General features: G+C 44.2%; 1 protein-coding gene and 1 pseudogene across 1 annotated transcript in view; both read right to left on the bottom strand.

The window, feature by feature from the left end:
• The window catches only part of VWF (von Willebrand factor), a 214,944-nt gene that overhangs the window by 132,776 nt on the left and 64,253 nt on the right, over window positions 1–17,915 (bottom strand). Inside the window, exons 16-18 of the mRNA XM_055000628.1 lie at window positions 10,277–10,517; window positions 8,787–8,881; window positions 6,282–6,442 (exon numbers count right to left, since the gene is read on the bottom strand). Coding sequence (XP_054856603.1) covers window positions 6,282–6,442; window positions 8,787–8,881; window positions 10,277–10,517 — 497 coding nt within the window. The remainder of the gene's footprint in view (window positions 1–6,281; window positions 6,443–8,786; window positions 8,882–10,276; window positions 10,518–17,915) is intronic.
• LOC129343949 (NIF3-like protein 1) lies at window positions 15,303–16,545 on the bottom strand (annotated as a pseudogene).

Genomic DNA, 17,915 nt, shown 5'->3' on the forward strand with positions numbered 1-17,915 from the left:
TTACCAAATACCACAAGTATGAATCGGCTTTCTGGCAACATAATTTGGGTTATGCTGACAGTAGATTTATGCTAAGGTGCTAGCTAGGTCATTTTTAGCATCAAGTAGTGTTATCTAATTTACAGTCTCATGAATACAGAGAAATGCACCCACACATTGCCCAAAATGCACACCAAAATATCCAGCAACGAGCGGGACTCAAATACCCACCACACCTCCTGTAATGAGATCTTAGAACCAATTGCGTCCTTGGAATGCTCAGCCTCCATTCCTCCCTTGCGTATCCTACTTATTGAAGGTGAAAAGGAAATATCCCCTGGGGACTTCACCTGCTGCAGAGGAGGGAAAATCCATGGCCCTTTAACGTTTTGTATCTAGAGGGGAACTCCGGCAGGCACAGGGATCACCAACGCTGCACCTGCTGAAAGCCTCATTTACTCACATCCGTTTCACTTTTCCTCTGCTTCTGGGTACCCTAAAAAAACTACAGTGAAGTAAGAAGGTTTGCATGTGCGAACTGCCCATTGGCAAAGGAGATGGTAAGGAAGGAGTCCTACCAGCTGCCGAAGGAGCAATTTTCCTTCTTTGTTGAGCAATGTTGCCATCTAGTGCCAGAATTTCCATCCTGCATCATCACGCGGAAAGAATCATTACTTCTGATTTAGAACCAAAAGCTATGGTGTCTCTTTGGGACCAAATTGCCCCCATAGTGCTTTCTCTGTGCTTGAGGCTGATTTGATCCTGCTAAGACCCAATAGCTTCCAGTTTTCAACCAGAAGTGATGTTATCGGGGCTTCTGGAGCGCACATGCTCTAGAGCTTCCCCCTTCTCCCCCTGCCAGCCAGGTAAGTGGGTCTGGGGGGTGAAAGGTGGAGGCGGGGGATACCCTACCCACACTCAGGAGCTGGCATTCCTAGGTGGAGTTTATGGCATCATATACCTCCCCTCCCCAAACTCTGCCTCCCCCAGACTCTACCCTCAAATCCTAATGCAGGAGGATGTCTATGGCAAGGATCCTGGTACATATGTATACAAGCATGAATGCAGTGCGTCACAGAGGGGTGTCCCTACATGGATCCAAAGACACCACACGCATGCCACAGACTCCCACAGAGCCAGGAAGGGGAGGGCAAAGACGGCCTTGCCTCAGCAACACTCCCAAACAGTGCTTTATTTTCTCTCGCATCTACAGCAGCTGTACAGAAGAAAATAATGGAGTCACTCCAAGACAGCCTTCGAGGTAGGCCGAACCCTGTGTGCCCTGTTCTCTAGTGATCCCAGAGAAACAAGCTTGCTCCAGTCTGGAAAGCCCCACTGCAGAGAGCCCCATTCTGGGCTCTCACGTCATGCTAATGCAGGACTGACTGTTGGGACATGGAGTCTGGAGTTTCTGTCCTGAGGCACGTTCTTCTGTTCTGGGTGGCTTCCGGCACCTCAAGGTGATGTACCAAAGCACCCTAGGAAGGTTCTGAGATTTTATGAAAGGGTTATCCCACCTAAGGGGGGGGGGGAATGAAGCTGGCCCTACCAGAATTCCCTCACCCTCATAACTAGCCACTCTAGCAATGCAGAGAGGAAAACTCAGCCTGGCAACTTTCATATAGCCAATTCAACAAGCAGGCGCAATAGTTTGAAGCAGGGCTTTTTTTCTGGGAAAAGAGGTGGTGGAACTCAGTGGTGGAACTCAGGAACGCACAATGATGTCACTTTGGGTCAGCTGGAACAAGGGGGGAGTTTTTTAAAGTTTAAATCGCCCTTGGCGAAAATGGTCACATGGCTGGTGGCCCCACCCTCTGATCTCCAGACAGAGGGGAGTTTAGATTGCCCTCCATGCCGGCGCCGGCGCGGAGGGCAATCTAAACTTCCCTCTGTCTGGAGATCGGGGGCGGGGCCATCGTCATTGTGACCATTTTCAAGAGGTGCCAGAACTCCATTCCACCACGTTCCCGCTGAAAAAAGCCCTGGTTTGAAGAGGACCTTCAAGAGGACTCCACAACTGCCTCTGCTCTCTCTCTCTCCCCCCCCCCCCCGGTCCCCTAGTGAGCTCCTTCGCTGAGTGGATTGGTCCCCTGTAACCATTCCAAGGTGGGCTGTCTCTCACTGTGGTACAGTTTGATCTTCTGTATCACCCAGTTAAGTGATAAGGAGGACGGCACTGCTCATGAGGGAAAGCGCATGGTGGAACGTCTGCTAAGACATAGTATTGTTTTCGACAAAAAGCATCAAAAGTTTGCTAACAAACACTGCATCCTGAATGACACACATACCTAAAATAACAATTCCTTAATTAACTACACAGTTATAAATTAAAGGTATTTTTTAATGCTGGGCTTTTTTGCTAGATTTTTGCTATGAAGGGCGGGGCTTTCAGGGGGCTGAAACGTTCTCAGTGTATATTATTATCTCCTCCCCATTTTATCCTCACAAGGCTGTCCAGTGGGTTAGGTTTTGAGAGAGAGAGAGAGAGAGAGAGAATGTGTAACTGGCCCATGAATTCCCCAATTCATGGAGAATTGAACCAAGGGAAGTCCATGACTTTAACCACTAAACACCACTTTCCCGGAGAATTGAACCGGAGGTAATGTGGGCTAGTCCACACTCGTACCTCCTGTCTACCATTGATATGGGAGACTGACCCTCAGAAGCAGGAATCCTACACATGGTTGCAATGCACTTCTGGGTACAGAACACACTGGGAGTCAACATTTATTTATTGACTTCATTTGTATCTCACTTTTCTCCCCAGTGGGGTCCCAAAGCAAGTTACAGTGTCTTCCCTTTCTCCATTTTGTTATCACAACAACCCTGTGAGGTAGGTTAGGCTGAGAGGACATGACTGGCCCAGAGTCACTCAGTAAGTTGCCATGGCATTGTGGGGATTTGAACCCTAGTCTAACACTCTAGCCACTACACTACACTGGCCAAGTTCCTTAGAGGTTCAATATACATTGAAGCCCTCTGTACACGTTGGTATTTTGCTGATAACGTTTTTTTTAATTCCCCTGTCCAATCTGCTCTAGCATTACTTGCTTTATTAAAGTCAACAACACTTCACTTTGTATCAGACCCATGGTACTATAGAGGGCTTCATTAGGCCTTCTCATAACTCCAAGTATCTCCAAAATGGCCTTTTTCAGATGTCTTAAAATAACTCAGATAAGGTTTCTTGTTCTGAAATGTATTTATTGACCTATTTCATTTATATCCTGCCTATCTTTCTAAAGAGTACCCAAAGCGGCTTATTATCATTCTCCTCTCCTCCATTGTTATGCTATTTCTTCCTTCTCGTTTATTTAGCTATTTATACACCAACAGGGATCCCAAATACCGTACAACGTAATTATCTCCTTCTTTACTTTATCTTCACAACAACCCTGTGAGGGAGGTTAGGTTAGGGCTGAAAGAGAGTGACGGGCGCAGCAGGCTTCCCCAGGGACTCCACACAATTCCTGTCAGAACTTGGGGATGCTGCTGACCTTTTCCAGCTGTGTGCATGCATGTGTGTGTGTGTGTGTGTGTGAGAGAGAGAGAGAGAGAGCGCACGCACATGTGTAAAGAAGGACCAGTTGTTGGAAGACACAAAGGTGGGAAAACTAACAGAGCTGTAAGTTGGCTGAAACTCCATGGTCTCTCTCTCTCTCTCTCTCTCGCTCGCTCGCTCGCTTTCGCTCTCTCTGGCAATCTGACATGAGGTGGTAGAATTGCTTGTCTTCAGAAGTGCCTCTTTGCATCTACCTGTGCTTGGCTTCTAAATAAATCAAATACAACTCCAAATGGTTCCAGCACTCCCCTCTCCGAAGAGATCTAGCCCAGGAAGGAAGCAGTACCCCCTGGAGCTTCTCACTGCTTGGAGATGCAGGGAGTGTGTAACCATACCGCATTTTAACAAGCAATCTGCAAAATGATTTGTGTATTCCAACCAAGACATTGGCACACCAAATAACACCCTTTTTGTCCTATCCACAACATGCACAAAGATGAAAACAACATGTGCAAGCATGCACCCACTGACGCACATGGTAAATATTGACCAAAGACTCACACACACATCCTGACGTGCTTGTGTATTTGTACTGGAGTGTGTGGTGGAATAAGGACGAGATGTCCTGAAGCCCAACCTCCCAGTCATTCTTTTAATGGAGATGGACATTTTTTTCTACATGTACAGAGCAAGCTCTGAAGACTCTTTTCACACATGCACACATACTTCCTAACAACTTCACTCTGGCTCTCTGACAAATGTGTGTGTTGCGTTGCACACTGAATTGTCTTTGAGAGGATATTTAACTTGTGGGGCACCTTAAACACATGCAAGTAATTACTTAATGTTGTATTCAAGGGTGGCAATTGGGGCCATAGCGTCGAAATCGCAGGAGGTCATAGCCCCTCTCTATACTGCCTTGGTCAGGCCACACCTGGAGTATTGGGTGCAGTTCAGGAGGCCTCACTTCAAAAAGGATGTGGACAAAATCCAGAGGGTGCAGAGGAGAGCGACGAGAATGATCAGGGGTCTGGAGACTGAGCCCTACAAGGAAAGGCTGAGGGCCTTGGGAATGTTTAGTTTGGAGAAGAGGAGATGGACATGATTGCTCTCCTTAAATACGTGAAAGGCTGTCATTTTGAGGAGGGCAAGGAGCTGTTCCAGTTGGCAGCAGAGGGTAGGACCCGAAACAACGGGCTTATATTACATGCAGAAAGGTACCAGCTGGATATTCGGAAAAACATTTTCATGGTCAGAGTAGTTCAAAAGATGGAATCAGCTGCCTAGGGAGGTGGTGAGCTCCCCCTCACTGGCAGGTTTCAAGAAGAGGCTGGTTGAATACTTGTCAGAGATGCTTTAGGCTGATCCTGCCCTGGGCAGGGGGTTGGACTAGATGGTCTGTATGGCCCCTTCCAACTCTATGATTCTGTGTGCAAACCCCCGTCAGGATTCTCCTCCATTGACTGCAACAGCTACTAAAACCAACATTTTTCGCTACTTGGAAGACCCAAGATTCACCAAAGATGGCAGATTTCAAAAGAAATGTTTACCACTGAATGCCAGCATGCAAAAATTGACAACATGAGGATTTTTTTCAAGGTATTTTGTTAAAAGCAGCACACTGTTGGGCACTCAGAAGTGGCTGCACTCTGGGAATGCTATCAGCCTACCAAATTTTCTCACAGATGCAAAATTTCCTCAATGCACAAAGGTAAATCCAGTATTGGCTGTAACAAAAGTGCTCCATTAGCAAACTGTTAACGGATAAGCTTCCTCTGATGAAAAGAAGGGAGATTTGAACATTGTTTACAGTGCAATCCTAAGAAGAGTTACTCCAGTCGAAGCCCATTTTATTTATTTAATTTATGTCATTTATAGTCTGCCTTTCTCACTGAGACTCAAGGCGGATTACACAGTAAGAGATTAGTACAATCAGCATCAAGTACATTTCCATACAGTATTAAGGATATTTCCATAAACAATGCCATAGGGTAAATAGATACAAGTTTAAAAGACATAGCATTAGCAAGAATCCACTACAGAGTCGAAAACATACTGAAGCAGAACATAATCCATTTTTGGACTAACATTAGACTACATGGAGCACTGGTGGTACATACGAGTACATATGTAAAGTAGCAGATAATATGTAAAGCAATACAGTGATGAAGTCTATGGTCCTTAACTCATTAGGGAAGCATCTTCCCTACAATACAGCCCTCCCAGTTGAGTAAAAAGCCTTTTTGAATAGTTCGGTTTTGCATCATTTACGAAAAGTCAGGAGAGGGGGGGCTCTTCTGACTTCCTCAGGAAAGTCATTCCACAGGATAGGGGCCACCACAGAGAAAGCCCGTGTACGGGCTGCTGCTGACTTCACCTGTGTGCAGCCTGGCACCTGCAGGAGACCAGGTTCAGATGAGCTTAGACTGGAGTAACTTTGTTTAGGATTGCACTGACAGTTATTTAACTACTTATGCTCCACCTTTCCCTGTGGCTCAAGGAATTTTTGCTGAACTCAGTTTAAAAGACTAATGTTCTGAAGTCTTCCTCAGGATAAACGTCCACTTAAGAAGATGTTGGGCGGTGGTTTTTCCCCACATAAATGAGATTGTCTTTCAAAACTCATTGCTGAATAAATGTTTTCATGACTTAAGGAGCTGTAAATTGTTATCATATTTGCACCCCACCCTTCCTGCAAGGAGCTAAGGGCAGCATACATGCCCCCCACCCCAATTAGAGGGATTGTGTTCCGCTCTCATTTCCTCCCGTTCCAAAATCACCTCACGCTCATTTTTCTTACCCATCCAGCAGGACAAAGACAGCCAGACGTGCATCCATGGATAACGCAGTCCAGTTCATAGTTCTGGCAAGTCTTCATACACTCCACCCCTTCCGCTTTTGGATCATTGACAGGGCATATAAACGTCGTCATGGGGGGTCTGCAGGTCAAGCTTCGTTTTGCTTTTAAAAAATTAAATACCTATCAATAACATTCCTTCTCCAAACTGAATCATAACCAGGGCTTTTTTTTCTGGGAAAAGAGGTAGCGGAACTCAGTGGGTTGCCCTCGGGGAAAATGGTCACATGGCTGGTGGCCCCGCCCCCTGAACTCCAGACAGAAGGGAGTTTAGATTGCCCTCCGCGCCGCTCGGTGGCGCGGAGGGCAATCTCAACTCCCCTCTGTCTGGAGATCAGGGGGCGGGGCCACCAGCCATGTGACCATTTTCGAGAGGTTCTGGAACTCCGTTCCACTGCGTTCCCCCTGGAAAAAAAGCCCTGAATAACCATTGTGAGTTTTTTTCTGAAGGGTTTTTAAAGATGATTGCCTCACCATCCCCCAAATAAAGACGCCTCACAAAAAACTGAGTTCAACTGGGATTTATTTATTAAATTGACATGAGCCTTATTAATACCCAACCCTCAGTGTGGGTACCTAGCTAACAGGTTGCCAGAGGATGCCAACATTAATGGGCAAACTCACCCCGGCCCCAAGTACCAGGTGGCCTTAAAGGCTGCTAGTCCCTCACCCTCCTCCCATGCGGGCAAACAGAAGGGTCCGGAGAGGTGAAGCCCCAGCCCTGAGGGGACGCATCCCAACCCCGCCCCTCCCCCGACTAGAAAGCCATGGAAGTTCAGTTCCGGAAGTCTCCCCCTCCATCCTAAGAGGCCTCCGGGTGCTTGCCCTGCACAGTCCCTTAACTTGAGCAAAAGCCCATAATGTTCCTTCCAGCCAATCCCAGCAGGGCCTAACCAGTCTTATTAGGGCCTAATTATAAACCACCCACCCCAATAAAGTGGCAACGCAGGTAAAAAAAAGAACGCTTTCTTAGCCCATCTGAAAGACTCCAAATAATCCCTGCTTAGTCCCCAAACAACCAGCAATTCCCAACTTGCTAAAGTACTGGAATGGGCAAGGCGGGTATAGGGATCCCATTCCCCCGGTGGGGGCAGAGGATCTCCCACCTTCACCCTCCATCCCTGCCACCACTCACCTGGTCAGTGGGGGGGGGGAGCGCAGGAACAGGCCTCCCTGTTGTGCTCCAGGGGGTGGCATGATGACCTCACTCCCAGGAATGATGTCATTAGACCATCCCAAGAGGGCTCCCATGCTTCGCTGTGGGCTGATTTTGGCCCCAAATGGGCCCGATTTTGGCCCATTTGAGGCCAAAATCGGCCCACAGTGAAACACCACCCCCGCACCTGTGCAACACATCACTTCCCAGAAGTGACATCATTGTGTAGGCACAGGGGTGTGCACACAAACAAGGAGGAGGGTCATGGGAAGGTTGGAAAATAAGCACCAGGCTCCCTGCCTCTCACTGGGAGGCTAGGGAGACTTGGGGACCCTAAGCAGGCAGCTCCAATGGCAAGTGCCGTTACAGGGGAGGAGCAAGCTTATAAGATTGCTTGCTCTTTGCCCCTAATTGGCTGTGAACCCAGCCTCCCAGCAAAAAGCAAGCTCAGCATTTTCTTTATTTGAGCAAGATTTGAGTCCAATAGAACCTTAAAGGACCTTAAAGATTTTCAGAACATAAGCTTTCTAAAGCTCTCTTCGTCAGTTTGGTATCTCTTAGAAGCTGATAACTGAAAATCTTGTTGTTCTTTAAGGTGCTACTGAACTCGAACCCTGCTGTTCTACTGCAGACCAACAACACAGCTACCGACCTGAAACTTTTTTGTAAAGGAGGTGAAGACACTGGGGGTAGAAGGTGAAATTCTTTCCAAGCATCTGTAATGGGTTAAGACCCACAACTTTGTGTTTTTTACAAAGACATAGTTGCATCACATAACTGGATTCATCATGTGTACCTAGACTGCTTAGATCATGATATGCAGAACAAAATGGAAGCCCACTAACTCCTCCTACCACATTTCCACAGCTCCCTTTCTAAGTCCCTTCATTCAAAATTTCAGTGCTTCATGGATCTTAAATTCCCCAAAACTGATATGCCAGGTGCATACTTGCTGATATTCAGACACATGCTTTCCATTTTAAATCATAATGGAATGCACATTTAATGGAATGCAAACAGTGTTCTAATTTGAGTTTCCAAGAAACGTATTGCAGTATTTCCCCTTACCACTTTATGTTTGCATGGGTGGGGGAGTCAGTTTTGCCCTCCTCAGATTAAGGATTTCTTACCAAGAGCTGAAATAAACCTGGAGCCACATCAAGTCATTTACATAAACATGAAGGCTTGATCACGTTACCTAGTATACCTTTCTACCAGAAATAGGAAGGGAAAGGAAAAGGAAAAGATAATAAAAAGGACATACCACTGACTTTTAAAGTAAAATTACTAACCTCTGATAGAAGAGGATTGTGAAAAGATAACATCTGGCAGGAAGACTCCTGGAAGTTTATTTGAGCTGCAGTGCATGAAACCATTTTCACAATAGCTAGAAAAAGAGAAAGTGGGGGTTCTGTTTAAACAAGCCTCTATGCACTCACTCACACTATTAATTTGCCAGCCAACAACTGGGATCAGCAACTAGGAGCCATTCCTCTACAGGGAAAACAAACAGACACTGGGAAGACGTCCTAAGGAACGTCAGTATATAGTCAGTATATCCATGCTCCCATGTACAATAAAAACTCCCCCTTCACATGATGCTGCCTTACACCAAGTCAGACACTTGGCCTTTCAAGGTCAGTCTTTTCTTCTCTGACTGGTAGCGCTCTTCAGGGGCTCAAGGGAGGAGACTTTCCCATCACCTGCTACCTGATCCTTGTAAATGGAGGAACCTGCAATTGAGCTAGGGCCTTTTGCATGCCAAGCAAAGCAAGAGCCCTGAACTGTGGCCACTCCCGCTACATAACGTAAAGCACACACGTTGCATCAAAAAGGCTTGGGTTCAATTCCTAGTTTGGAGCAATCTCAATAATCGGTGCTAGAGACCTGGGAGAAACACTCCTGGTCAGAGCTAAAAGCACAGGATCCAACGAATAGTCTTGGCTCGACAGCCCCACCACAGATCTATGCAAGAGCGCTCTGATTCTGGTCATCTTGGTTTCGCTCCTTATCTTAATACAGTTATTAGCTACATGCCTTTTTAAAAACCAGCACTAAATTGCTACCTTTCACCCAGAGAGAGAAGGAGTAAGCAATTACACATTTCTCTTAAAAGATCAACAAATTTGTATTTGAGTTCTTTAAGGACTCTTGGGAATGTGCCACTGAGACCTGTCATCTTGTTAAGATTATAAGATTTGTCTGTTAGTCCCAGAACTTATTGGTTCCAAGGTGGGTAACTGCCCCACATTTTCCACAGTGAAAACCAACACGAAGAAGTAATTTAATTTCTCTGCAATCTCCCTATCTTCCTTTAGCAATCATTTCACCCCTTGGTTGTCAAAGCCCACCCCCCCACCTAGCCAGTTTTCTCTTTCTAATTTATTTAAAGAAATTCTTACTATCTTAATTTTTTTAGCAATATGCTTTTCATATTCTTTTCACCTTCCTTTTCATCATGTTTATTTAGACCCATCCTGTGTTTTTCATCCACCTTGTTTGCGTAAGAATTATACATTTTAAAAAGATACCTTCTTGCTTCTGGATCTAGTCCAGAGTGGTAAACATTCTGGACATATGTTTAGTGGGGAACATTTCCCTCCACCCTTAATTTAGTTAGAATGATATGGATTAATTTGGGGTGGGGGGCTACGTTTCACACAAATATGACAATACATAAGGACATTTTCTCACAAAGAAAGAAGAGTACACAACAGATCATTTTTGGTCCCTCTCTGTCACATTATGATTGTATAAAATCAGACCCATGTCCTATACTCACCACATGGTGTGATGATCGGAGAAGACATCATCCGGTTGGAAGATCTCCCCATCATAGTAACAAGAGCACTGGGACTTTGGCACACAATCGCCCTGCTGGTCAAGGTATAATCCTGTAGGGCAGTAACAACCTTCCATACAAAATTCATCGCAATCTGTATCCGGGTAGGATAGGGACCGACAAGTTTGGTTACAAGGACTTCCACACTGCTGGTAAACTTGACCTTCTGGACAACTTAAAGCTGTAAGAAAACAAACAAACAAAACAAATAAAAATGCAGTGTAGGTTATGAAGGCTACAGTCCTGGGAGTAAGCCCCATTAAATAAAATGGGATTTACCTCAGTGTAGACTTGCTTATAATTGCTCCCTCATAGAACTAAAATGCTTTTTTTTTATTTGGCAAGGTACTTCTCCCTTTCTTTTGTAGCAGTTACTGCTCACCACCACCAGAGAGCTAACAGACACTAACCAATAGATGCTCACAATAATCGCCCAATCGTATTCCACAATGGATGTAATGTTTTGCAAGTAATTAAGTTTGAGTTTTATTTCTGCTTGCTGATTGCGTTTCTTTTTAAAATTATTGCTGCAAGTTTAAATGTAGGCCTCTGAGGTAAGGAGGAGGAGGGGGGTGGATGGTTGAATGATCTGATTGGATGGTATCAGTACCCAGGAGGGCGGAGTGAAGAGCAGTTTTTAATCAATGTGCTGAGAGGAAGAATCTTTTCTCTGAGAGCTAAGCTACAAGAGACAAATTACACAAGGAGGAGCAATGTTAGCCGGGAAGCTGAGTTTTAAAAGACATTGGAAGGCTTTGTCAATTTCCCCTCTACAGAGCCAGGAAGATTGTTACTCAGAAGGTTTGTTTATTTCCTCTTCCCCTCTTAGAAGGGGAGGTGAAATTAACAGAGCCTTTGGGAGGCAAAGAGGAAATTAACAAACCCTGTGAGGAGTGATCTTTGCTGACTCTGTAGAGCGGAGAAATTGACAAAGCCTTCCAATCGCTTTTAAAATTCAACTTCCTGGCTAACATTGTGACTCTTCACATGGGCGTCCTCGTGTAATTCGTCTCTTGTAGCTTAGCTCTGAGACACCCAAAGACTGACTTAGCCAGATTCTCCTGGCTAGTTAACTCTTTCTCAGAAATACACAGATACAGACTCTCTCAGGCTCCACACAGTTTGCCTGCTTTGCCCAGAATGAACACTGTCTAAGTCAGGCAAACAGTGTGTGAGCCTGGGTCAGTCTGTGTATATCCGAAAAAGAGGTTAATCTATCTAGGTCATGCAAGCTCTGTGGAAGGGCCTGAGTGCATCTATGTCTGTGTGGATGAGAAGATACTTTATTCTGTTAGTGAAGGCCCGTGTAGAAAATTAGTCTGTGACTGAGTCTATATCTTTAAGAAGATATTATTACTTTTGAAACCATCAAGCTTAAAGAACTATTCTGAAACCAATACACTTATCAAAACTTTGTGACCATCATGCTTATGTTCTTATAAATAAATTCTACTTTTGATTAAGCAAAAAAGATCCCGTTTTTCCCCTCACAACTAATTTCACACACTGACCATTCTGTCAGACTACCCTCTATAATAAGCCTTCCTACATTGCCAGTTAAATTGAGGCGACCTAAGTCAAAAAGCCTCCGGTGGCAGCGATATAAAGGTCACACAAACAAAAAGGGAAGGTGTTCTTGAGGTAAAAGCTTGGATAAAGTAGAGAACACCTGAAGCTTTGTGTGAGTGGAAATATAAAGAATGTGACCAGAGCCCTCCTGAGGTATGAATTTAAGGTAAAGTAAAGAGGAGCTGGATCAAAGGTCCAAAGACAAAAGTTTAAAAAGAAAACAAACATGCAAATCGTCACAATGGGCATTCAAGTTCAGGGAGTGGGGAAAACATATTTTCAAAAAGATTAAACGCTGCTGTTTGAGCACTTGAAAAATGAAATGCTAACTTGAGGGAAAGTATCCCACCACAATACATGGGAGGCCATACTGACATTGCCTTCATAGCTCAAGAATCATAGCAGCTGGGTCCCTTCCTTTATTGCACACAGAATATCGTATTGCTTTAAGTCACCTATGAGGGGCCATAATGCAGCCCCATCCAATACTGATGTAGCTCCTTCCGGACATTGGAGCCATGCTGGCACAGAAAGAGTCACATTATGATAACTGGAACTACCTTTGTGGTACAAGAAAACACAGTGCAGTGGAGTGTGACCCTATGTGAGTGTGACCCTATATGGCAACAGTATGTTTTTTTCTGGACAGCATAGTTTGTGACTCAGAAGAGAAAAGGAGAGAGTTTGGGTTTGTTATTTTATTTTTGGTTTAACTGGAATTTTAACTATTATTGCAAGCCGCCTTGAGGCACATGGAAAGGAGGGGTATAAATGTTTTAATAAAATACAATAAAAGACCACCCTACGAGCAAACAATAAAAAACAGGTTTTTTAGCCCCTCCTAGTTGATGGGCTTCTTCATACATTAGAAATCATTCTGCTGTGATTTACTACAAGCAAAACAACTCATAACTGGAAACAGATATATATATTTAACTGTAACAATTCAAAACTGCACTTCTAGAAAACTTTTTGGAATTTTTTGCACCCATATTTAACACAAGGTGGCAGCAACAACAACCACATTCTCTCTTGCTTCCACAAGATAAGCAGAAACTGGACATCAAAAATATCTGATTCTCATCGATGTTACCTAACCCCCAAAAAACTCTCTCTAATCTATCCAAAGCGTTCTCCGCTCTGCTGGAAAGAGTGTGGCGAAGTAGGCACATTCGCACATTGCTGGTGGGCTTGCCCATATGTTGAGAAATATTGGAAAGAAATTTTAACAAATATACAAGATATCACTGGATATTCTATCCCATTTGATCCAAAACTAATTTTTTTGAACCAATGGGAGTCTGTAGATGTTCCTGAAATAAGGAAAGAATTAATCTGCAACTTTTTGATGGCCGCCAAGTCTCTATTAGCGTCCAACTGGAATTCATCTAAAATCCCCTCTATTGAGAACTGGTTAATTAAGCTATGGGATTTCTTTATCCAAGAAAGAATTGCGGACCTCACTAGTCAATCACAACTTCATTCAAAAGAAACTAACTTTGTAACTAAATGGTTTCCATTTTTTGAATTTCTAATTATCAATGATATACATCCTCCTAAACATTTATCTTTTTTTTTGGTTGCCCTAAGTTAACGTTCAGATATTGTTCTAATACCTGAGAAATACTTGTATTATGTTTGTTTGTTGATTTGTTTTATATTGTTTGAAAGTTGAAATGTTAACTGTTATTCAATTATTCAAACTAAATTTAAAAAATTTTAAAAAAATCTGATTCTGGGAGATTTCTGTAGCAGCCTCAATGAGGCAGGAAGGAGAGGGCGTGATTTGGTGTTGTGGCACAAGGAACACACCCGTACCCTCCAACACTATCTATTAGGATTTGGAATCATTCACACACACACACACCAAGCAACTGCAAGCTGTGAAAGAGAAAAGACAAGTAAAATAGGGACCCCCTATCTTTGCCCCCTATCACAAATACAAATCTCTCACACTATTTTACACATATCCACAAACACACACACACACACACAGAGAGAGAGAGAGAGAGAGATTGAAAGACAATTTTAAAATGATGTAGTAAAATAACAACATCCATTGAATTTCCAGTCTGGTCAGGCTTGGAATCAAATTGTGACCTGCATGTGGTGGTAGAGAGTGTTGTCAAGTCATAGCTGACTTATGGCGACCCCTGGTGGGGTTTTTACAGCAAGAGACTAATAGAGGTAGTTTGCCATTGCCTGGCTGTGCAACCCTGGTCTTCACTGGAGGTCTCCCATCCAGTTATTAATCAAGGCCAACCTTGCTTATCTTCTGAGATCTGACAAGATCAGGCTCCTCTGGGCTATCCGGGTCAGGGTTCTGGCCTGTATAGCCGTTTATATTTATATAGGTTTGTATTTGTTTGACTTTTGTAAAAGTACATCTATCAACAATTGTTCCCTGCTGAAGTCCATACAGTGGCAATTGTTTGTGTGAATACTGTAATATTGTTCCTTCCTTGTGCATCATGTGTATGTTTTGTCCTGCACAACAAAAGTGAATAACTTTGGCCAGTGCATCCATTCAATGCGTGCATTGTTACTGGCTGTATGTTCAGACAGCACATATTTGGCAAACTGCCCAGGCACACTTGTACACCTTTTTGACAGGACTTTAAATCTCTACAAGGCATGTTTGTCCAGAGAACAGCAGAAGAGTGTAAAATGAGTATCAGAAACAACAGGTCTGCCATATTACCTTCAGCTTTACACAGACAGAAAAATTCAGCAGCTGACCACTGCTAAGTAAAAAAGCACTAAAAGAAAGAGGCTTGTTCTCCATTTCATATTCAGCGGCCACGGAAGAAGACCACCACCAGAGGTTCAATGCAGTCGCTCATCGGTACTAATTATGCAAAACTGCCAGCTCAAATCTTAATCCATTAAAAGAACACACATTCCGTTGTGCGTAAAGGGAGATATTTGAAGCATCAAGATTATTTAATAAGGCTTTTTGATGGATCTATGGCAACAGAAAATTGGCACTTGCTGGAGGCATAAAGTGCTCCATAATGGACGGTAGGCAGAGGGAAGAAACAGCACGGCATTAAAGATTAATTGCAAAAATTGACAGTGTTCAATTACAGCAAGAACAACAAGTGCATTACAGCAGTCCTCCTCACCCTCCGTCTCCAAGAATGCCTAATTCCTAAAGAGGATTCTTTTTTATTGACCTGCAATTTCATCTCCTAAGCATTTATATAAAAGTGCAAAGCTTTGCTGCTGTTTAATGCAGTCTCATCCTCTCAGTAAACATCTGCCTTGCAAATCGGACAGCAGCTCTAAGTCACTCGTTTGAACCAAGACAGAAAGCATAAAAGGGAAATCCTCCAACCTCTCACTTTCTCTCAAGCATGGGAGGACTTCAACTGTTTTCCCCCAAAGTCATTGTGAGTCAACCCATTGACTTGCTCATCCTTCTCAGCTCTAAAAGAAAGCCTTGTTCAATGTTATTATGCTCACACAAAATGACAGTGATGTGATTTTGCAACAGCATCCAGTATGCCATGGTGTAGTATGGTGTAGTGGTTAAGAGCAGCAGGACTGTAATCTGGAGACCAAGTTTTGATTCCCCACTCCTCCACTTGAAGCCAGCTGGGTGACCTTGGGTCAGTCACAGCTCTCTCAGAGCTCTCTCAGCCCCACCCACCTCACAGGGTGATTATTGTTGTGGGGATAATAATAACATACTTTATAAACTGCTCTGAGTGAGCATTAAATTGTCCTGAAGGGTGGTATATAAATCGAATGTTGTTGTTGTCTCTCCTGTGAGTTGGAGATCAGCTTCCGTACCCTGTTCCCAAGCCCACACAGACAGCAACCATCTTAACCTCGGATTCCAATGACTTCCCCCGCTCCAAGGGCCAGACCAACATGAATCCGTCTTAAATGGGTCTTCAGTCTTTCAACAAAGATTAATACAGCTGCTGGTGCCTTTAAGGTGCATAAACGTCCCATTCTGGTATCTTCAAGGGAAGGCTTTTGTTACGGCATTATTTCAGGCCTTTCATAAACAGGGGTGTTCTGGGAAAGCGAGGCCACCACTTGCCACGAGGCACGCTGGATGCAATTCAAGCCGACTCTTGCCGGCTCTTTGCCATTAGATCTGGCAGGTGCGGGTGCAACGAGTGATACGCATGGCATCTCACGCAGAGCGGACAAAACTGTTTCTAGATTTTCAACAGATTGAATTCAATCCTGTGAGATCTTTAGTAGGATAATTAGAAGCTGCAGAGGGTTGCAAAGGGATAGCGATGCACACGTCAAGTTCTTTGGCAAGCCACGTATTGACTTCATGAGGTTCAGTGTTACTGGCCATCTGGGGAGAGTAAATACCGACTCTGTTTTCTAGAGCTCTTTCCACATTTTCACCAGACGCTCTTTCCACATTTGCCATGTTATACATTTAAGTGGTTTGAAAATGGGGAATGGAAGGAAAGAATATGATCCCCTCTCTTCTGTAGTGCTTCCTCCATCACTTCCTCCATTAGGTCATTGGTAAGGAAGAGAGTATTCACAACATGGAGATGGCTTGGCTCTGCCGGGACACCCACATTGTCCAAGCTTTTGATCAGCAAGAGCAAAGCAAAATGATTCTGTAAAGAAACCAGGACTTTTAGATCCATGAAGGATAGTGACCTCAAATCAGTCAAGAGGTTTGGGGGGATCCGTTTCAGACAGGATAGTGGCATGAAAATTTCTGACCAAGGCCTAGCTTGACCAGTAGCCCTTCAGGCAGCACCTCTTAGCTTCTGCAGGCCCAAAGTATCCTTGGCAGGAAATGGAGATGGAGACCTCCTCAGCACTGCGGTCTGCCCTCCTTTCTGGTTTCTCCTCAGTCCAGGCATAACCTCCACTCCCAGTGGGCTCTCATAGGAAGAATGGCACTTCCTACCTTTACTGGCCAGGGAAGGAGGAAGGGAACAGCTGAGGCGCTTGTGAGTCCCTGGGGTTGGAAGCAAGTGGTGAGGCGCTTTGTGGGAGGGCTGTTGGGGAGAAAAGGGGCCTAATGCGAAAGCCTTCAGAAATCTCAGTGGGAGGCTAAGGGGGAGAAAAGATACAGTGGGGGGCCACTTTTCATATTTTGTGTCTTATAAAGCAGCATTTGGTTCTGTGAGGCTTTGAAGGGAATCCTGTTGGGCTCGGATGGGGTTTGTTTCTGAGTAGAGGTGCGTTCCACTGGGTGGCCTGTTGTTCTGTTGGATCAGGCCCCATTTGGCCTCACCCTTTTCTTCAAGCTGTACTTCTAATCTAGCTCCAGTGCCACAGAGAAATGTTGGGTCCTGAAGAGCAGCTGAAGCCCCAAGGGCTGGCATGGCTAGTGATTAGAGTGTTAATTAATTTATTTATTTTACTTCAGTTATACTCCACCTGTCTCCTCATTGGGAACCCAAAGTGGCTTACATACATGGTTTTAGTATTGTGAGAATATTGGGCTAGGACACCTGACAACCAGATTCAAACACCCCCTCTGCCACGGAGACTCACCAGGTGACACTGGGCCCGTCACACCCTTCCAGCCTAACCTACCTCACCATGCTGTTGCTATGAGAATGATGTAAAAAAAAAACTGTTTTGGGTCTTGACAAGGGAGAAAAGCATGGTACAATTAAAGAATAAAATAAATAAGCATAAATATGCAACAGCTCAAAAATTGCCACTCTTTTTACCCAAGCTTCTCATGAAAGGGTTGCTCTTTTAACATTGTTTTTACAGTCTGCTTCTAGTCTCAAAACTATTTTATGGGATTCATTTTAAATGGCTCAATGTTTTCTGTTGTTTTGATGTTCTGGCTGGCTTTTTAATAGTTTATTGTTAACAATATTTACGGTTTTTTATGTTTTCATGCTTTCTCATGGGTAAACCCTACTCTGTGGGACAGCCTGCCTGAGGTCAGGAGACACCTCCCCCCCCCCTCCCCACTCTCCTAGCTTTCTGTATTATAGAGAGAGATCCCAGATGCTACACTAATTAATTAGGGACCATAGACTTCACCACTATGTTGCCT

The sequence above is a fragment of the Eublepharis macularius genome, chromosome 16 (assembly GCF_028583425.1).
Source record: "Eublepharis macularius isolate TG4126 chromosome 16, MPM_Emac_v1.0, whole genome shotgun sequence".
Taxonomy (NCBI): Eukaryota; Metazoa; Chordata; class Lepidosauria; order Squamata; family Eublepharidae; genus Eublepharis; species Eublepharis macularius.